General features: G+C 38.9%; 3 protein-coding genes across 4 annotated transcripts; 2 read left to right on the plus strand and 1 right to left on the minus strand.

The window, feature by feature from the left end:
* The first annotated feature begins 1,383 nt into the window (after positions 1-1,383).
* LOC109113473 lies at positions 1,384-6,518 on the plus strand. Of its 2 annotated transcripts, XM_042746845.1 has the most exons (3): positions 1,384-3,417; positions 3,918-4,948; positions 5,072-6,518. In XM_042746845.1, the coding sequence occupies exons 2-3, from the start codon at positions 4,031-4,033 to the stop codon at positions 5,465-5,467; spliced, it is 1,314 nt and encodes a 437-aa protein (XP_042602779.1). In that variant the 5' UTR covers positions 1,384-3,417; positions 3,918-4,030; the 3' UTR covers positions 5,468-6,518. The 2 variants fall into 2 exon arrangements, with proteins under 2 accessions (XP_042602779.1, XP_018981814.2); XM_019126269.2 differs by having other exon boundaries at positions 1,391-3,417; positions 3,918-6,518.
* A 274-nt stretch (positions 6,519-6,792) lies between these two features.
* On the minus strand, positions 6,793-10,907 carry LOC109074816 (zinc finger and BTB domain-containing protein 25-like). The gene is made up of 3 exons (XM_019090835.2): positions 10,778-10,907; positions 9,528-9,706; positions 6,793-9,319 (listed from the first exon to the last, which is right to left on the minus strand). Exons 2-3 carry the CDS (start codon positions 9,698-9,700, stop codon positions 8,191-8,193), a joined length of 1,302 nt encoding a protein of 433 aa, XP_018946380.2. The 5' UTR covers positions 9,701-9,706; positions 10,778-10,907; the 3' UTR covers positions 6,793-8,190.
* Positions 10,908-11,580: 673 nt separating this feature from the next.
* Positions 11,581-17,662, plus strand: LOC109074817 (zinc finger and BTB domain-containing protein 1-like). The gene is made up of 2 exons (XM_042746609.1): positions 11,581-11,833; positions 13,543-17,662. The coding sequence occupies exon 2, from the start codon at positions 13,547-13,549 to the stop codon at positions 15,578-15,580; it is 2,034 nt and encodes a 677-aa protein (XP_042602543.1). The 5' UTR covers positions 11,581-11,833; positions 13,543-13,546; the 3' UTR covers positions 15,581-17,662.
* Positions 17,663-21,789: the final 4,127 nt, after the last annotated feature.

The raw sequence follows: 21,789 nt of genomic DNA on the forward strand, positions 1-21,789 counted from the left end.
AGCAACATCATATGACCCCTTTAATAATATAATATCTCGGTTTGGGACGGAACGGTTGTCATGTCGGTAATGACCAACAAATTGGGATCACACTTAGAGAGACCAATCCACTATGAGTGTAAACTAAACAATCAAATGCAAATTGGCATGCAGTGATTGCATCCATCTGCAGCTGATCGCAGCGCAAGTATAACTAGGCAGCAGGTGCAATGCATACTCAGGTTTTCACTGTGGAGCCGAGCTGGTGACCCGGCCGCTCAACAGTTGCACAGCAGCTGTGGAGACGAGGCATGACGTCTCTGTTACCTCAGAGATGTGAGCTAGTGAGCTCGCAACCTGAGCAGGCAGGGCACACCCTGCGCCTGATAAGCCAGGGTGATGGCATCCACTATCCAGTGGGCCATCCTCTGCTTAGAGATGGCATTCCCCTTCTGCCGGCCTCCGTAACAGACCAGGAGCTGATCTGAGGTCCTGAAGCTTCTTGTCCGGTCTACGTACCATCTTAAGGCTCAGACAGGACAAGCAAAGCTAGGGCTGGGTCTGCCTCCTCCGGGGGAGTGCTTGCAGGCTCACCACCTGATCCCTGAAGGAAGTAGTGGGAACCTTGGGCACTTAGCTGGGCCGGGGCCTCAGGATTACCTGGGAGTTAGCCGGCCCAAACTGTAAGCATGATTCATCGACAGAAAATGCATGCAGGTCCCTTACCCTCTTGATGGAAACCACTACAAGCAGGAGCAGAGTCTTCATTGATAGAAACTTCAGCTCAACTGACTGCAAAGGCTCAAATGGACCCTGCTGTAGTGCTTTGAGCACTAGAGACTAGAGACGTTATGAACAGAATTGTGATATTTCAAACAAACTGAAATACTTTAGACGCGAAGCGAAGGTGGAGCAAGTCTGTCACAGGCAATTGCGTTTTTCATCAGTTAATTTCTTAAATTTAACTTTGACTATGGTCTGACCCGCCATAGGGTAATGAACAGTGGCGCTAGGGTGGGGCTTTAGCCCCCCCCACCTCCTGTTTTTTGGTTTCACTTTCATTAACATAAAAAAAAAAACGTAAAAAGAAGAAGAGGTGCCTAATATGTGGCCTATAAACAGCTGATATTATGGGGAGGGGTCAAGCAACACTAGCAAGCAACGCGCAAAGTGTGCAAGAGTTATGAAAAAAAGTAAAAAGTTGTGACATTTCCCAAGTATGGTATAACCCATACTCGGAATTGGTGCTCTGCATTGAACCCATCCAAGTGCACACACACACGGCAGTGAATCGTGAACACGCACCTGGAGCAGTGGGCAGCTAGCGCCTGGGGAGCAACTGGGGGTTTAGTGCCTTGCTCAAGGGCACTTCAGCCATGGGTATTGAGGGTGGAATTTACACCCTCCCACCTACAACTCCTGCCAGCACCGAAACTCGAACCTGCGACCTTCGGGTTACAAGTCCAACTCTCTAACCATTAGGCCACAGCTTTCTAATGCTGCATTAATTGAGCATATTCTCTGAGACAACGAGAGCCGAAACTACTTCAACATATGCTGATAACATTATATAATTGTCTTAATTTTTTCCCTTAATATTTCTCTTGTGGTCGATATAGTGAAAAACATGAGAAGAAACGTATTTTGCGTTAAACAGGTTGTTCTTGAAAGTCGGTGCACGATTTTTCATGATGACTGCAGTGTTAATAATTTTAATTATAGGCCTGTAATTCATTGTATAAATTAATAGACCTGTTTAAAAAAAATAATAATAATAAAACCTTTTTAAAAACATTTTAAATGAGGAGTCAGCTAATGGCCTAAACTTTAATTATCCTCACAGTGCGTCATGCAGTGATGCGCTATATGGTAATTATTGCGGGACAATAATTTCATGTAATTTAATAATAAAAGTAACCTAATAATAATAATAATAGGCCTAATAATAAGAAGAATGTAACAGGCCTACAATAATTGGAAATGCTAAATAGTCTCAATAATATTGCCTATTTTTGATGTTTTTGACAATATCGTCGACACATGATACGATGCAACTTAGCACGGGGAGGTTATCGTGGGAGAACTGTTATGCCGTATGCTATGCCACTGTGTGGAAAAAGTTGTATGAATAGTCGGCACTTTATCTATTGTAAAAAAAAAAAATGGTTAGAATTTACACTGTTTTCCTGCCAGTTGGCATTGAGAATGACTGACACTTAATGGTCAGAAGAAAAAAAAATACTAAATAGTGTAAAAAAGAAAAACATAAAAAATAAAGAAAAACAATGAAAAAGGAAAAAAAATCCCTACTTTCTCTCTTTTCTATGTGCGTTCATAAATTGTATTAAATTTGTAAGTGTCATATTTGGCAGTTGGCATTAGAAGTTATATTACTAACACACAGAAAAAGCCTTTTTCGAAGCTGCTGTATATAAAAAACAGAAGGTGGCTGCATGAATGTGCATGCTATTTAGATCCAGCTGAAGCATAGGCATTCTTTACTTTCACTCAATTTCATTAGTTTTTAGCACCCCCTCTGAACTGTTAAGCCCCTCCTTAGCACCCCTAACAAAAAATAAATACATAAATAAATTAATAAAATCATGGAGCTGCCACTATGAAAATACTGTTTGTACAGTATAACAACAATTAGGCCATATGTAATGTCTCCATAAAACATGGAAACCCAACGTGTGTGTGTGTGTGCGTGTGTGTGTCACAATAATCAGTTTTTAAACACATTATAATTGTCCCTCGTTTTGGCATAATTTCCATCAGGACCAACAATCTCATTAGAAAATAAATGAACAAAAATTAGAGTGCTTGGTTACCAAGGAGACAAATTTGCCAGTAATGAGATGAAATGCAGGCATTTAATGTGTGAAGAAAAAACAAGGTAGCTTAATTATCACATAGGCCTAAACTAAATATATTATGCATAATTTCCAGTTAAGTTGTCATATTATCAAATATTCAAAATTATTTGAAAACGATGTACACTAACTATTAATTGAACATTTTTAACGTTGTAAGTAGATATCCTAAATTAAACTAATGGAAGTGTGAAATCCGTTTCATGGGCCAAAAGTACTCATAGTTGCCTTCTTTCTAGTGTGTTTCGACTTTTTTGTATGGATAAAGGTGGTGAAAATGTAACTGTCAGGAAATTGTGTATGGCCAGTGTGTATGGTCGCCATGATGGATATCAATAATATCTTCACATTAGCAGAGCCTCCTCCGTGTTGATTGGATGGGTGATCGGCACGCCCACATAAACCGTCAATCAGCTGGTCGTCATGGAAACAGGCGCGTAAAGTACTGTGAGTCGGCGCAAGTCTCTGAGCGCGGCAGATCTGTGAGGGGATTATAAACGCTCTTGGAATCTCATCGCCCCAGACAACCGTGAAAATAGTTTACGTCTTGCTCTGTGCTTTACAGGTAGGTGTGTTTTAACGTATTATTAATTAGTACATTGTTGTAGGACGTTTTAAATCTAAATTAACCTGCTGTTCTGAGTTATCTTTAATCACTAGATTAAGTCAGGACCGTTTGCATTCGTCTCAAATTTACAGACGTCACAAACAAAATAGGGTTTTCTCGGAATAGCCTTCAAGTTTTGTCATTTAAAGAAAGTGTTGGGAGATAAAGTTAAACTGTTAGCAAAACGCCTATTGAATTCGTTACATAAATGATGTTTTTAAAGAGACTTTTCACTGGTGTCACACCCAGTGGGAATTCATTTCGTTTGTGCTGTAAACATTGCACAGCCAGTGTGTCGTCTCTGAGATAAATATACTCAAAGATAAACATTTCAAATTAATAATCTATCAAAAAGCAAATCACTGAACACAAATCAGGCAATAAGTATATTTCTATCAACAAATGAAATACAGAAAACCTTTAACTTAACCAAGACAATGTTTTGTGTTGGTTTGCAGCATCTCCACATCTTTAAACTGACAGTATGTAAGCAGAGAAAACACCCGCTTGTATAATTGATCCAGTATTGCCAGTGTGGACTGTTATTGACTTTGGTACTGTTTGATTAACCATGTCCACACAAGAGACAGAATTACCCGACAGTCAGGAGAGGGTGGGTTTGAAGAGAAAACTGACGGGTCCACCGAGACTTTTGCTGGGGAAGTCAAAATCAAGGGAGAAACTGGAAGGTAAATCTCTGAGAAGGCAAAGACAAGCTAAAAGTTGTGATAGCACAGCGGAGAATAATGATCAAGAAAAAAATGGAAATGAATCCTTACTTATTACCCACCCCAGCCCAGAAAAACCCTTAGAGGATAAGGAATCCCAGCCAGATGCTCCAGGAGATACCTCAGGAATTCTTGTAACATTGGAGCATAGTGAAAGCAAAGATGAAAATAAAGAAAGTAAAACAAAAATGACCAGAAGCACTTCAAAAACATCCATTAAAAGGACATTCTCCTCACTCCTCAGGTGTGGAAAGAGGGAGGAATCAGAGAAAACAGAAAACAAGATTTTGAATCCTCAAAAAACAAAGAAAAACAGAAACAAAGCTCAGCACAGTACGTTTAACTCCATGGATGAGAATAAACTGAGTGATGTAAACAAGGACGTTCCTAATGGTAAAAGTAAAACTAGGGCTTTCTTTACAGTGTGGCCCCTTTCTAAGAGATCCACTACATCCAATGTCAGTCTAGGAAGTGGCTGTAGAGAGCAAGACAATTGCATGGTTTTTCAGGAGATAATGGCACCAAAAGGTTTGACATTTAAAAAGATCCCCCACATCTTTCCAAGAAAGAAGAAAGCATCTGAAATTGATCAGTTTGAGTATAATGCTCCTAAGGAATCACAAAAAGAAGAAGCTGATCAACTGAATCAATCACCTGAGGCTGCTTTGGACATTTCCTGTAAAGAAAAAGAAGAGAACCAAAAGGAAGAACAAGACATAATAGCGGAAAGCCTTCCAGAGACATTTACATTCAGTGCAGAGGTGAGCATTAACTCACATACTGAGTCTGACCACATAGATGAGAAGATATGTCCTGACAAAGATGTTAATTTAAATAAAGAGGTAAACCAGGTATTAAAAACTAATGGTGTTTTGGATTCTGAGGTTCCTCCATCATGTTGCAGTGAGTTTCCAGGCACATCATCAGGTGGTGATCTGCTAGTCTTAATTGAGAAGCCTATTAAAAATAATGTCAAATGCAAGCCAGTGATTACTATAGAGCAAGCATATTCATCAGAGGAAGAGAACATGAATGAGACACCTCAGTTTGATGGTCTCACAGTGAACGGATCCTGGCAACATTTAAGAATAAACAGCCTAACAATCAACACACTGCATCCTTCTGACCTAAATGTGTCTCCTGAACTGGACCACAGCCATTGTAATGAGACCTTACTGATTCAGACGGCAATTTCAATGGTGCAAGCAGCCATTCATGGCGCTGTGGAGCAACTCACAATCGAGCAGCAGCACAATCAGATAAGTTTGGATCATGCATAACCACACATATCTATATACTTTATTCAGCAAATGGTTTCATATTTCATATGATGGTATAAATAAAACTGTGTGTAACAGATGGAAAAAAGAGAAGAGGAATTGGTGTGTATAAACAAACAATGGTAATGTTTATTATTGATGTCGGATTGTGGAAAAGTTTGTAATTTTATGTCATTTTAATGATGTAAGGTTGTACTTGCATGATTAACTTTTGTCATATATTCATTAATGTTACCTTCTATTGTTCCTGTTTTTTATATGGCAATGTCACTGCAGTCTAGTTTCTATAGCATTGAATATCCCACACATGACTCTGAGAAGGCAACAATTCACATGCTTATGATATGTTGTGTGAAACTGCCTTCCATAAACATTTAAGGCAACGTTTTTAATGAAAATATGTGGTCTGAGAACCCAGGTGTGCATATAGAATGTTTTTTTCAGATTTAAATGAAGCTCTGACTGAAGCATTCAGTGAAATTGTTAGATATTTAGTCACTGTATACTGTACATCTCAAGCTTGGGAGTTATGCTTAAAGATAATGATTACACAGAGTTGGCAGCAGAGATTATGTTTGCTTTTTTGACTACATGCTACTCTCTTGTGGCACTGAAATGTTACTACAAGACGGTCAATTATGGGATAGTTCAGCAAAAATGAAAATTGTCATGATTAACTTGCCTTCATGTTGTTACAAACCTGTATAATTTTCTTTCCTCTGGGAAAAACAAAAGCGAATATACTGAATGATGTTTTATCCACTTTTTGTCCATACAGTGAAAGTCAATGGGGACCAAAACTACACTGTACTCCATTGACTTTCATTGTAAAGACCAAAAAAAAAAAAAAAATTATATGCAGGTTTGGATTGACATGAGGGTGAGTAAATAATAACAGATTTTAATTTGGGGTGAACAATCCCCAGTCAGTGCCAAGGAAACCAATGACAAGTATATAACCAAAGCAGATGCATTATAAAACACAGTTTATTCAATGTGCCATTTATTAAAAAAACAAAAAAAAAAAAAAAAACAACACATTATCACACAATGGCACTGAGTGCTGATGATATATAATGAATTTGAAAGGGACTGTTTAAATGCACTACACAAGTCACACAAATAACACAAATGCAAGTTTTGCTGTTTTAAAATACTCATCACAGTACACCAGCCTCGATTTTGAGTATTCAGTGAATATAACTGCAAAAAGTGGTGCTTTGACAGTTCAAATACAGTACAAAGAAACCATGTCTACCATCAGTGATGTCTTGAAATTGATTAATCATTCTAAATAAAACATTTTGTCATGTCTCAGCTTTTGAAAATGACCTGTCTGCTTTTAAAACATGACTGAATGTGTCATTGCTGTTTTTGTCAAGAAGTGTTTACAGTGGCATTGTCCCATCTTTATAATTATGTCTCTGTTTATGTAATAAGATTGTTAGCAAACTTGGATTATACTCTTGTGTTACATACACAATATAATCGTGAAGGTCTTATAAAATATCAAAAAGCACCAGTTGCACACATTCATTTGATAGAATATTCTGATTGTGTAGATGTCTTGGACAACTTTGCACAAATAGGCACTGTTCACTGTTAACTTGAAAAATGAAAAACAGCTGGATTTGTTTCAACTGGCTGAGCAATAGTTTAAGTGCTTTTCTTTACAGAGATGTTTGGCAAAATGTTCTAAGGCACTGAACCAGTTTCTTATAGGAAATTCGATTTAGGGAAGAAATCATTTAGACTCTAAGCTCAGTCAGTTTCACTCGATAGGCCACAACCCCAAAATAAACAAGAAATAATGTTATTAGCTTAAGCTGGCCTCTATAAAAAAAAAAAAAATTATTATTATTTTTATTTTATTTTTTTGATTGGGGTCAAATGTGTCACTTCATAGTGCTATTTGAGTTTCATGTGCATGTGCTTGTCAATCTAATACTTCCTTTAAATATATAATTGATCCAACAGTGTTCAGTCATCCAAGAGTCAGCAAAATCATTATACAATAACACTACAATCAACACTTAAGTTTTAAACATAATTCTTGTGTTTTAACACTGATAAAGACTTTTGTGATATGACAGAAGGCAGAAAACAAAATCAGTAAAGGAAAAGTATGCGTTTAATAAAAGTTAAGCTCAATCGACAGTATTTGAAGAATAATGTTGATTAACACAAAAGAAATTTGACTAACCCCCTGTTTTCTTAAAAAAGCAAAAATTGAAGTTATGGTAAGGCACACTGGAATTTAAGTGAATGGGGACCAATTTTGGAGGAATTAAAAGCAGAAACATATATTAGTATTAAGTTACAAGCACTTTACGCATGCTCAAGTATACTTTGGCCTTTATGTTGTCATGGAGGTTGTAAAATTGGATAAATCTTTACACAAAAAAGTGAAGAGATTTTTTTTTTTTATTTAACAAACTAAAATAATGTTTGCTTATGTCTTGCTGAAACAGTGAGTATTTAAATTTTCACAGATTGGCCCTATTCTACTGTAAATGCCTCACTGTAACCAAGATTTTTGCTCCTTTAATTTTTAAGAAAATGAGGGACAGGTGGAACTTAATTTTTGTCAATCTTAATTTTTGTCAATCTACCACAAATGCTGTCAACAGAGCTTAACTTGTACTAAATCCAGAATATTCCATTAACAGACATTGTGTGTTCGCATGAATATATGCCATGTTGTTAATATGTCAAACACTACATCATTCCACAGTCACTGCGTCCACGCTCTCCTGAGAGACCTCAGAGTCCAGTGAGTAGCAGGAGCTGCCATTATCCTGAGTGTCTTTGGCTGTCTCCTCTCTGGTGGCTGTGGTAATATCTGGCTGGCCCTCGCAGCCATGGAGCAGCTGCCCGCAGAAGCGGCTGTAGCGATGGTATCGCAGTGGCTTGCCCACATGTGCGAACATGTGCTCCTGCAGCTGGCTCTTCTGTGAGAAGCGAAGGTTGCAGACGGCACAGGCCATCTTTCGTTTTCGTGTGAAGGCTGCCAATGGGCTGCCGCTCCGTCCGGTCCCACCACCTCGCCTGAGTTCCACGCCCAGCTCATCTGCTAGGGCCTGACTCTGCCGTAAGGCCTCTTCCAGACTACCAGAATCTATGCGCTCCTTATGAGGCCGCCTCTCCTCTAGGGACTTGTGCTCCCCAGTTTTGTCCTCTGAAGGGCCTTCCATCAGACCGCTAGGCTCAAGGGCACAGGCTGCATGGGTAAAAAGGTGCTCTTGCAGGCCTTCAGGTGACAGACAGCGTTCACCGCACCGGGGGCATAAAAGCGCTAGAGGGCCATCTTTGAACAGACCCGCCTGACAGGGGCTCACCTGGGCTGGGGAGAGAGAGCAAGGCTCTTTTTCACCTTCCTGTTTTTCTTCCTCCTCTACCCTTTCCTGTTTGATCCGTGCTGAAATGTCAGAGTCGTCCCCCGAGGCCACAGAGGACACGGCGCGGAAGCTTTGAGGCTGCAGCTCAGATGTAATGCCCTCCAGCCCAACAGCAAGAGCTAAACGGCCATGTGTGCGATCGGCCCTAGAGCTGGAGCGGCTGTCCTCAGGGTCCTGTGAACCGCCAGCCTTCAGGCCAGAGTTCTCTTTACTGGCCAACTGTGAAGAGATCTGGATGCCATACAGGTTGGACATACGGATGGGCTCAGAAGATGCATCAGGGCCACCTTCGCCTGTTTTGCGGTAGAGCTGGTATGCGTGGAGGAACTTGATGCCTTCTTGAAGTCTGCCCTGGTCTACGGGTTGTTTGGGACCCATGCCTGTGTACATGATGTGTAACAGGTAGCTGAAGACATCTGGTTGAATATCTGTGGGCTGGATCTTGATGCACTCACTGAAAAAGCAGTAAAGTCATTAAAAATACAACCAGCAATTTATTATTTCTTTTAAAGTATGGTTATTAAGCATTTGGACTATGAATTAATATGCTACAACTTTTAATGTTTATCAATCAAGCTATCTTGGTTTTTTGATTAGCAGAGTAAGCATTATGGGTGACCCGTACACTTCAAGATACATTTCAAAATTGAGTTTTTGCTAACCTGGACTGGTGGATGAAGATCATTTTGAAGTAGTTTGAGAAGGCAGCAAGGACTGCACGGTGAGCCTTGAAGTATACGTTGCCAATGGCAACAGTGCAGTCACACAGAAAGCCAAACTCCCTTTGGACGTTCAGCTGCTGCAGGAGGAACAAACTATGCCCAGACACGTCCATCTCAACCTGTTACACAGAACATACATGCGTGCATAGAAAACAAATGTCAACCAAATAAATTCTTATGCATAATTTGAAAAGCCTACTTTCCTATATGGTACACTGGGATTAATAATACTAGCATTTACCTATATTTTTCAGTTTATTCAGTCAACATTTCTAGCAACAATTTTTTCTATCTACTGTATTATTCAAAAACAAATAAAAAATGCAATTAAAAAAACTTTGATCTATGATGTACTAGATTGATCATTTTTGGCTGCTCAGACATTCTTATTTTTTTCTTGTCCCAAATGTCTCTCAACATGATGGACCAGCAAGTGGCAGAACCAACCAATGAAGTGATTCTCTGAAGAGCCTTAGTTGACTAAGTAACTGGCGACCTCTATCGATCAAAATAGCCACAAAATTCTAACATTTTTTGAGACAAACCAGCTGTTTACATCTGGATAGGATAGCCTTTTTTTCTGTGTCTTTTTTTTTTTTTACAGAGAAACCTACTATGACAATGCTTTGATAAATGACATTCTTACAGTCCTCATAAAAACTAATTACTCAGAAATTCCGTTAGAACTACGTTGTACGTTTTTCTTAATATAGAAATTAAATCTACAACAGAATTTCACATTGTACCATTGTATGTAATTTGACTTTTCTTAATATAAACGGAGAAACAGCAACGGCTGACTTGTATTCAATGTTTACACCGCAACATTTTAAAATATTTGCATGCCGACCTAACCAGACAATACCTGACAGCGATTTCTTAAAATCATTACACAAAAGGACATTTACAAACAGCAATGTTCGTCGCATAAGAAAATTCCACGAATGAATGGAATTTTCAACATAGCGTGTAGGAGCTGTTTAGTTCGTGCTTCTGTTATATACATGTTCTGACTCTCAGCAGATTTTACCGCGACAGAATCATAATTTTCACACGTCTGGTCTACACCGATCAAGTGTTGTCGAAGAAACGGTGTAGCCAACGTTTTCATGCACCTTGGCCAACAAAACATGCATGTACCAAAGCACAGACATAATGCATTCAAACGGTCCCCAAAAATGCGTTCTTACCAACTATAAGAGAGAAACGGATAATAATTTCGTGTTTGTTGCAGCAGGAAATTTCTCTTATGGTCTCGCGGTTCTTCGTAAGCGATTGACGGCTTAGCTTGTTATCCGTCACGTGACCATACTGTACATTAGCTGATCCAGACCTACACTTAGTGTAAACATACAAAGCCAAAGCTTTGCTTGTATTTACATGCTCGTTCGATATGTTTCTGTTCTTTTGTGTCGAATGATGACTTAGGAGCATATATATATATATATATATATATATATATATATATATATATATATATATATATATATATATATATATATATAGACAAAGTATAGCAGTTAGCCTATATCTAGTGAGGACAAGTCCTAAACGATACGTGAATTTTGACAGCTTGTATAGACGAAAGCGTAAAGCCAGTTTTGCATCTTTACATTTTAAACATGTTTGTTAATGGCCTATAAAAGCTAGCCTATGTGATAATGTAATAAAATATTGTATAAAAATACCGATAGGTCAAGCCTATTTCTGACGTTTACATTAGAAATTAAACTTCCCATTCCATAAAAACAAACTTTTTTGCAGAAATTCAGTTCTCTAAAATGCTTGGTGTGATGGTAATGACAGCAATACGTTTAGAGGAAAGCGAGGAAATAATGTAAACACATTTTTTAAAAATCATTTGAAAGTAGTTCTTCTGGAAGAGGTGAGAAATGTAAGCTATATAACACCATTCTATTTCGTTTTCAGCACGAATGTCACCGCGAGGGTTCGTCCTGAAGAGCATATTTTCATACATGGTTTGGTTGCATTTTCACTGTGCTGCGCGTGCTGGGGCGGGCTGGATTTGCGTGAGCGGGGCCGGATCTCAGTGCGGTGATAGAGCTCGCAGAGCGGCTGTGCGGAAGTTCTTTCATCCGCGCTGCACAGAAGGGGCTTCGCCCTCGAGATTAGCTATTCTCGTCCCAAGTTTTCGCTTGGACGAAGGCAAAAGAGGTGGAACTTCTTCGCTCTGTGTTTTAAATTTAATTCTGTCGTTCGCTACAAGTTAGCGCCCATTACCGTCGGTGAGTATTTTCAGTGTGTTTTGCGTGTAAACACGAGCTGCAGTAATGTGAAGCTCATAGCGTATGTGCGGGAAGCTGCGCGGGGGTGGCACTGCATGCTTGCGTGAGAGAGCTCCCTACGACAATGGTCAGATATATTTGGTTATGCCGTCTCTTAAGTAACAGAGCCTTTAAAAACTTTATGTTGTCACAAAGAATAGTTATATGGCCAGATCTGTAGCGTGTTGTCAAAGTAGTTTGATTTTACTTTTAAGTGCGAAATGATTGACAGCCACAACGCCCGCATGATTCTGTCTCCAAAATAGGCCAATGAGAACGCGGGGGCGGGATGTAAACCTCTCTGTTTGGCTTGTGATGGAACTGAACGACGGAAACAAGTGCTATTTAAACCAGTTCTTACTAAGCTTATTAAGCATATGAACACAATTTTTCTCTTCTGCTGTCATTTGCTTTTTATGATTTTATTCTGAATAGTAAAACCGTATTCTACAAGTTTGCAAAGAATCTGAAGATTCCACTAGACTCCATTAATTATTATAGCCTGATCAATTGAATTTATTGACTAAGTTTGTCCTTATAAGGAACTTTACCTGGTGGGTTGCTCAGATGTTTATAGATCTGTGCAACATACATAATGTTTTATTTATTTTAATATTATTACATTTCTGAAACGAAGCAATAAGATATAATCACACCTAAAATATTTAAACCTCTCATTTTTTTATTATCTTCCCCTTTATATTTTAGTTGTTTCATATTGGCAGATACCTATTACTTGGTCTTTAGTGTGATCAAGGTAAGTGTCCAGTACAGACTAGGGATGTGAGTTTGGCTATTTTATTAAGATTTTTCTTATATACTCTTGAATTTTTTAAAAAGAAATGTACTTTATTCAGCAAGGATGCGAATTTGATCAAAAGTAACATTATGTAACATAATGTAAAAAATTATAATGTTACAATAGAGTTCAAATAAATTATTTTCTTTTAACTTTCTATTCATCAAAGTGCCATGGCTTCCACAAAAATTATTAAGCAGCACAACTGTATTCATCATGAATAATAATAAGAAACGTTTCTTGAACACCAAATCAGCACTGAAAACTGGAATAATTTAGCTTTGCCATCACAGGAATAACTTATTATTAATTAATATATTAAAATAGAAAACAGTTATTTTAAATTGCAATAATATTTCACAATACTACATTATTATTTTTTTTTTTATTGAGCTTTAATTAAATAAATGCAGCTATGGTGCGCATAAGAGACTTCTTTCAAAATTGTAAAAAGTTTAGTGGCCCCAAATTTTTGACCAGCAGTCTTATTTCATTTAGATATATTTACTTGAATTAGCCTGCCGTAGTTCTTAGAAAGTTGCTATGATAAACCCTCTCATAGAAGTGGGAAAAAAATCCCCTTTTTAAGCTCCAGCTATAAGCGTTCACACATCTTTGGCTGTTTTTGAATGTCCTGTCATTAGTGTTATGTTTTTAAGGCAGCATGTCAAGATAAAAATAGTCCAACTTTTAAAAGTGTATCTTGAGATCTGTGCACTCACGTTTGCATTCCACAGTTAGATCAACTCTTTATTTCGTAAATCAATACATGAGTCATGATATTATCATGATAGGGCGCCTGTGAGAAGGAAAAAGATTCCTTAAATCTGGGTCATGCTGATGTATCTTGTTTCTTTATGATTCTTCACAGGGTAATGGCAAGGCCAAGCCACAGTGAGCATGTCCTGCAGCAGCTCAACAACCAAAGGGAGTGGGGCTTCCTCTGTGACTGCTGCATTGCCATAGGGGACATTTATTTCAGGGCCCATAAGGCCGTGTTGGCGGCCTGCAGCTCTTACTTCAGAATGATGTTTATCCGGGATCAGCAGGGATCCGCACGGTTTGATCTCAGCAACATGCAGATCAGCGCCGAGTGCTTTGATCTCATTCTGCAGCTCATGTACCTTGGCCGAATTGTTGTAGATCACTATGAATTTGAAGAGCTGAAATCATCTATGGCCTACCTACAAATGTACTACATCCCTGACTCACTGGAGGACCTCCGAGACATCCGAACATCCAATCTGACACCCTCGTCCTCTGCATCGTCCTCTTCATCATCCAGCTCCTCGTCCTCATCCAGCGTGGTGGGAAGCAAGATGATGTTCGGCGTTCGAATGTTTGAGCAGCAGCGACCAAGCCCTTCTGAGAATGAATGCGCACCAAAAGCCTTAACCACAACTGCTCGTCAGACCATTAACATCTCAACTGTCAGGCCTGCTGAAGATGTGGTCATACCACACCCTCCGCCACACTCAGAGGCCGTTGTAGACCAGCCATGTGACTTGAGGAAGAGAACTTTAGGCCGAAGCTCTGGCATGAAAGAACGTCCTCGATTTGGCCGTACATACACTTGCGACGATTGCGGTTTTGTGTTCAGCTGTGAAAAGCTGCTTATCGAACACATCCTCACATGCACCAATCGCAAAGCTTTCCAGACTCCCAAAGTCAGCAAGGAGGTTTACGGCGATGCCGGAAAAGCTGAGAGTTTGACCTCAGAGGGTACAGATGAGCCCAGAACGGTTTGTAAGGGTGAAGAGGACTGGCCTGACCACAAGCCGGACACAGAGACCGTGATCAGGTCCGTCGCCACTGGCATGGACGGCGAAGCTGCCTTCTCCAGGAATATTACCATTAAAGTGGAGCGAGATGATGATTCAGAGACCGATTTGGAAACTATAAAAGTCGTAAAGGTAGGGAACCATAATGTAGGGAGCTGCAAAGTTCGTACTAGAGTGTACAAAGACAATCTTGCAGACCAAATGAAGTTTGACAGTGAGGAAGAGGCTGGAGTATCAGCCATGGATGCTTTGGAGGGCCAAAGCACAGGGTTAGACACGGATCCAAAGGTTCACCGGATCAAAGAGGAAAAGCAAGATGGCGCGTGCATTCCATGTGAGTTGTGCGGAGCCCTGTTGACGGAGGAGGATCAGTCCGCTCATTACATCTCCAGCCACATGGGACATATCTGCGCCTGTGGAAGGTGCGGCCAAGTGCTCATTAAAGGCAGGCAGCTGCAGGAGCATGCCGAGCGTTGTGGTGAACCCCAAGGGGCCGAGACAGACTCCCCAGGTGAGGATTCGCTTCTACTTGAAGATGCCGAGGCTATGGAAGAAAGCTTGCTGGAAGGAGCCGACCTGGGATTTCGCTGTCCACTCTGTGGAATGATATTTGAAAGTGAAAGTCTTGCAGTGGAGCACACGTTGGCTTGTCCGGAGCAGGAATCATTCCGGCCCGTTCTCTTGGAAGAAGGCGGTGAGCCAGACCATCGGCGCAAGCATTTTTGCGCAATTTGTGGCAAAGGCTTTTACCAAAGGTGTCATCTACGGGAGCACTACACTGTGCATACCAAGGAAAAGCAGTTCACCTGTCAGACCTGCGGGAAACAGTTTCTGCGTGAGCGTCAGCTACGGTTGCACACTGACATGCACAAGGGAATGGCGCGGTACATCTGCCCCGTGTGTGATCAAGGTACATTCCTTAAACACGATCACGTGCGACACATGATCTCTCACCTGTCTGCCGGAGAGACTATCTGCCAGGTGTGTTTCCAGATTTTCCCCAGCGGTGAACATCTTGAGAAACACATGGATGTGCATCTGTACATCTGTGGCGTTTGCGGAGAGAAGTTCCGTCTCCGCAAAGACATGCGGAGCCACTACAACTCCAAGCACACCAAGAGACAATGAGAGGCCTCTCTCTGAAACCCTTGAATCTTTGAAATAAGCCATACTGTAAATGTGAGAACCAATCTATGCACTTAGACACCAATTGTAACCTTTACAACTGCACTTTCTATGTGTATGCAAATTCTGGATGTGTTGCTCAATGTTTTTGGTGGGACGTAGTGCCTCAAGCTTTTGTCTTCATTTTCTTATACTTCAAGATGGATATCCAGACACTGGTTAAGTCTAGATATTGACTAAATCACACTATCAGTGGTGTTTCAGTTGAAAATGCTAAATAGATCTGTAGTTATGAAACTGGCCCATAGCTAATAGTTTTACATTCAATAAATAATATCTGTTCATGAAGCTTTAATGGTGATACACATCAACATTTTAAATTTCCTATTTAAGAGGACTTTTCTCAAAAGGGTCATTTGTTTTTATAGGTGGTGCTGTTTTAGTGAACATAAGCATATACTGCTTTCATTTTGTCATTATTTCAAGTAGCTCTGGTGTTGTTACATGTCATAATATTCCATGTTCAATTGCCTTTAAAGGGATAGTTCACCAAGACGAATTCTTTCATCATTTACTCACCCTTACTGTATGTTATTCTGAACCTTTTTGACTGACTCTCTTCTGTTGAGATTTTGAAAAATGTCTGCTTTTTATGTACTGTTTTTGTCCATAAAATGAAGGTTAGTGGGTTCCAATGTTGTTTTGGATTAAAACTGTTCAAACATTGTTCAAAATATTTTTCTTCTGTGCCGCAGAAGAAAAAAAAGCAAGTTTGAAATGACTTGAGGGTGAGAAAATGATGTTAATTTTTTGGCTAACTGTCCCTTTTAAAGCACGGAGATAATAAAGGAGAATAGATTGCTAATAGTATGCGGGCACTTTTCCCTCCTTGCACCAGAACACTAAAAAATACTCTGTTTTATAAAAAGTAGAGAAAAACACTCTTGTGGATGCCTTTCAGCTAGCTGTACTTGCTAAACCGTCACTCATACAAAACCCAGGAATCTATGCAAACTATTGTAAATTCATCCCTAATTAAGTGTGCGTGCACAAAGTTGATGTGAACAGAGTTTCATGGAGTAAAAACATTTATTGTGTAGTTATTTCAATATCCCAAAGATATTCATGTCATATAAACAGAATTATAAAATCTTTCGGTTTGTACACAAGCTATCTGTTTCTAATAAGGATTACGTGATATACAATACTTATCAGCCTACGCTGTTTTTGTTCAGAGCAATCAAACTATATGCTTTTGTTAGGGTCCATCTAAAGCTTAAATGGGCTTATAAGAGGTCTTAACATTTCAAATATTTCACACCTTGTAAAATTATTGTGGCTTGATGTGAAGTATGCCATATTATGCTTGCACAAGGGTGTAGGGTAAATCATTACATGTTTGTATTAATAAAGAAGTAATTCAGCAATCGCTATCTTATCCCGTGAAATAGCCAGGTTGGTTTGTTTTTGGTTTTGTGTTTTTCAAGTTTAATCTGGTTTTGTGTTTTTCAAGTTTAATCACGTGATGTTCATACAGGCTAGAGAGCAGATTTTTGGAGTTGTGATCCAACAATGGGGTCATGAAATCATACAGATTAATCTAGACGCAGTTAATGATTGGATTAAGAGCAGGCAGTCTGGCTAAACTTGTTGCAGTTGGTGCTCTTTGCTTCTGTTTAAAATACATTGTCACATTCAAGTAAACTGACCTATTCAGGCATACATAGCTTAATGACTTAATCTATGGATTGTATAATAAGTATATCAGAACTGTGTTACAGTGAGGTTTGTGCAGCTCACTTGTATATTTCATCAGAAGTTACATTTGTGATGGGTTTTTAAACAAAATGGACCAAAGCAAGCAAGTAATTTTAATTTACAGACAAACAGCTTAGACATTTGCACTGGCTGTTCAGCAGTGTATTTGGGTGGTGTTGTGATCTAAACGTAGTGAATTTATTTTTTACGTGGTAGAAATATTGCAAGGAATATATGCAAATATTGTTTTTTGATCACATTTTAAAATTTTCCTTCAGTGTTTCATACGTTCTTGGATTTAAGAAAGAAAATAAAAGTTTAAAAATTGATGATTTGTGTGATGTATTTGATATAAAAGTCATGAAAATTCACAAACATGAATGCAAATAATATCTTTTAAGGTGTGTTTACTGTTTTATCTGACAATGATTCATTTATCATATAAAGTATTTACTCTAGACAGACTACAGGCTGCCAGTTGAATTATTACAACCTTTTGGTTGTCGGATAAGGGCAGTGTAATATTTGCCATGCAAATGATCATTCCAAACCTATCTGGGATATTTTATCCCTATATTTAACAGACCATATCAAACACAATAGCTTGAATCCCCTGCAGATTAGTAACAATAATACTACTAAAAATGATACTACTGCTTTCTTTTAAATGATCATTTGGTGCATTATTTTCTGAAGTTTTATTTAACTGGTCTACAAATAAACAGTGGCTTGTCAAAATATAGCAGAGAACATTAATTTGTCAAACTGAACATCATGCTTTTGTATTGTGTGTGACAATGCATTGCTTTACTGATTTCTTTCGCCTGCGTTACCATGTGAAATGCTGTGGCTTTTAGATGTATTATTGCTGATGTTCAGTAGCTGCACAGATCATAATCATCATACCTGTGCCCTCGTGCAGTATTTTGAAATTGAGCTGCAACGTCGGAACAGGGAGCTATCTGTGTAGGTCTGTAGGAAAGCAGAAACATAATGAACTAATCAAACACATGGGCCAAACTGAACTTGAACAGTGTTTGTTTGTTTGCAGGATAGTTCCATCACTAACCTCTAGATGGTGATATTTTTCATTATTTGACCCAAAGTTCTAGAAGGGCTTTTTAAGTAGTATCACTCTCTGAGATACAGGTTAGGTGTAGGGGAGATGGTCTTAGGGATTTATACAAAAGACAAATGTTATACAAATGTTGTTAGGCCACCTCAGTGCTGAGCTCTAAATATCAGCACACAAACATCCCTCCCGTAGGCTACACATAGCCTGTATTTTGCTATAATTACACTTAAAATGTCTATCTCAGGCTCTCAGATGAGTATATGTCTGGTTAAAAGCCTTTCAATGCCTACATGTTCCCCTAACAGCTCGACTGCCTTTGCAGCCAGTGAGCTTGTGGTTTTGGAAACCATCTCTAGATGCCTGGAAACCTCTGGTGCTCACTGTGACGCATACAAACTCTGTTTTTGTCCAACCAAATTAGTTTAGCATGGAAGGAACTTTTCCTTCTCAATGGGTAAATACCTGACTAAGACGTCTTAAGCTGTTTAATAAAAACATCCTTAATCAGAACCAAAGAATTCTTCTCATGAAACAAAAAGTAGGGCTTATACTTTAAATAGTACCTACACCTATACTGCTTTGTTCGTTTATTGTAAAATGTGCTAAAAAAAATTGTCTTTCTAGATTTTTTTTACGCTTGTTTACTAGAAGCGCAAAACACAACTGCCCGCTGTTGTGTTTTCATTCTTTGATTATCCACGTGGTGGCGCTGTTTTATGCTTATCCATAGTCCACATTATGAGAAGGTCTCCTGAGTGCATTTGAGCTTTAAAGTTGCTGTATGTAGGATTGACACCGAGTGGTTGAAATAGGTATTGCAGTCCAAATTAAAAATATTAGGGTTTTTTTCACCCGGCCCATCCTCCTCAGACTCGCACACGCAGGTTGTCAGGCTCTAGGGGGTGAATAAAGGCCTTCTGTAGTGAATCCATGCGTTTTTGTAAGAAAAATATCCATATTTTAAAGTAATATGACGTAAGACGTCAGCCTTGCGTGATTTGTGATGAACGCGGAGAGAGAACAAAACAAAACATCATGAATTAGAAGTACAAACTGAGAATTTGTGAAGAAAAATGTCAGAGGATTTCGATATAAACCAAGAGGAGCCTGGTTTTCCTTTGCTAAAGTAAGGAAACTTTGCTTCCTTTGCTTCTATAAACAAACTCGCGAGACTAGCATATCTCAGATTTGCGTGTGCTGCACATACATGACAGATAACGTAAGTGAGAGAAAAGTGTTTATTACGTTTGAAATATGGATATATAAATATTGGATACCATTATTTATGTAGTGCTTTTTCCAATGCAGGTTGTGTCATCTGGTCTGTATACAGTCTGGATCTTGGTGGCTATGATGACCTCGAAGTGACCTTTAGAAAACTTTCTTTAGAATTTCTTTCTTAGGTGTTAACATTAATGGTTTGTTAACAGAACCAACAATTACTTAAGCTAAATAGTAATTAAAAAAAAAAGGCCTTATCTGTGACATCTATGCTACAGTCTGTTTCCGTTACACCTTGCTAAATGAATTTCTTCTCCATTATCCTTAATTATATGTTCCAAATTAACAGAGTTCTGCATTGGATTAAAGACCCACATTGCCCGTTTCTCATGCCCCTCTGATTTAGTCTGGTTTACATAATGTCCTTTTAAGGCAGGTCTGTTTGTCATGACTGTGGGTGTCTGGTCCTCATGGGAGCTGGTCATGCCGACTGCAGTAATGGAGAGTTTTTCCATAACACATCATCCACCCACTCCAGTCATATGTTTACAGGCACGGTCCTCTTAAAGGTCCACTTTACAGCACTTCCCAGACACCTGGTCCTTTTGTAGTTGCTTCATTACATGTCATTTAGCACAGGCTTTGGCTCTTAGCCTTCTTGAAAAAGTACTGTATCCTGTAAGCTCAGATAAACCTAAGGACAATTCTAGCATTTTGTCAGTTTTTATCAGACATGTAACAGATGCCTTTGTCCAGAGCAATTTAAGATTGAACTCTGATAAGTTCACCTGCTGTCTGTTCAAAAGTAATTTGATCTGGACTGACCTTATGTAATCTTAAATTTCCTTCTGATTCATTATTCCAATCCACCCACACTCTAATATATCATGTGAAGCTACACACTCAGGCCATGTCTAATGCATGAGGAAATACATAATATATTATTATTATTATTATTATTATTTTGAAATTTGAATTTGATTTTAGAAAACGCCAGAATAAGTTCACGTTTGATTTGGCTTTTCCCACTTACTCCTTATTTGTTACTCCCACCATCTGTCCTCTCACACCAGAGGCAATTCATAATGTGTAAAGAATCTTAGAATGAAGAGCTGTGACTTGACTCATGTAGCTAAATTCATGGACTCAACAGACTTCAGCTAAAATAAAAATATTTTATAGAAAAGAATATAACCTAACATAAGCATCATTCCTTACATGAACATAAACATGCTTGAATGGTCCTTTTTGACCCACTTTGTGGGTGTGAATGTTCACAGATAGCCTAGTGCTATATGTGAGATAACAGCTTTTAGAGCCTTTTGCCTTATAAGGACATAAACCATTCTCAAAATGGTAACTGACCCATGCCATCTGTTTATGACATAATGCAAAGTCACTTTCATATGCATGCTGGCTAAAAATGTTACTGACATTATAAGCCAAGAACCTCAGATGCTGGAGAAAAAATATGATGAAAGTAGTTATTCTGTAATGATGGGTGTGTGTGTGGGGGGTGGGGGCATGTTGATTGTTTGCAGTGTATTTAATGACATCTTCACGATGATTCTGACATCAGAGGAGTGCATTAAAGTCATCCACTGCAACAGAAGAAAAAATATCAAATAGGTAATCTATTTTGGCCTGCATGATGAGTGTAGAAATTAATTAAGGCTGGCTCTTAAAGGTATTTGATAAGATTAAACATTTGCGTCACCAAGTCCTATTTCCTCCACTTTGTGAATAACCTGGACGAAAATTGTTAACACAATTACTTTTGGTCACCAAATTCAGGATGAACAATTCTGTTTACATAATTCTCGATCACTGTATGATTTAAGGTCAGATTAGGACACTGGTTCCAAAATGTTTAAAACCCTTTTAATGTTAAGGTGGATGCATTTTGTTTCTGTAAACAAATTTTAAAAGATGTATGTACAGAAGAGTCCTTTGAGGTGAAATATGTCAGTCATTCTAGTCCTGTGGGTGATATGCAGATACTTTCTTCTGAGGGCATCTGCTCCCCCATTGTTTCTATATCCCATATGTGTGTGGTTTGTCCTGTGAGGACCCCCTGCGAAATGTCAGGCAGTAGAAACCACAAATATTAGCAGACAGAATCTCCTCAGGAACTTCAGTCTACAAAGGCAACAAGAGG

Source organism: Cyprinus carpio, chromosome B20, assembly GCF_018340385.1.
Source record: "Cyprinus carpio isolate SPL01 chromosome B20, ASM1834038v1, whole genome shotgun sequence".
Classification (NCBI taxonomy): Eukaryota; Metazoa; Chordata; class Actinopteri; order Cypriniformes; family Cyprinidae; genus Cyprinus; species Cyprinus carpio.

Coding starts and splice junctions, on each gene's coding strand:
- LOC109113473 (XM_019126269.2), top strand. CDS start 4,031: ATGTCCACACAAGAGACAGAATTACCCGACAGTCAGGAGAGGGTGGGT.
- LOC109074817 (XM_042746609.1), top strand. CDS start 13,547: ATGGCAAGGCCAAGCCACAGTGAGCATGTCCTGCAGCAGCTCAACAAC.
- LOC109074816 (XM_019090835.2), bottom strand. CDS start 9,700: ATGGACGTGTCTGGGCATAGTTTGTTCCTCCTGCAGCAGCTGAACGTC. Junction 9,320..9,527: donor ATCTTCATCCACCAGTCCAG/GTTAGCAAAAAC, acceptor CTGCTTTTTCAG/TGAGTGCATCAAGATCCAGC.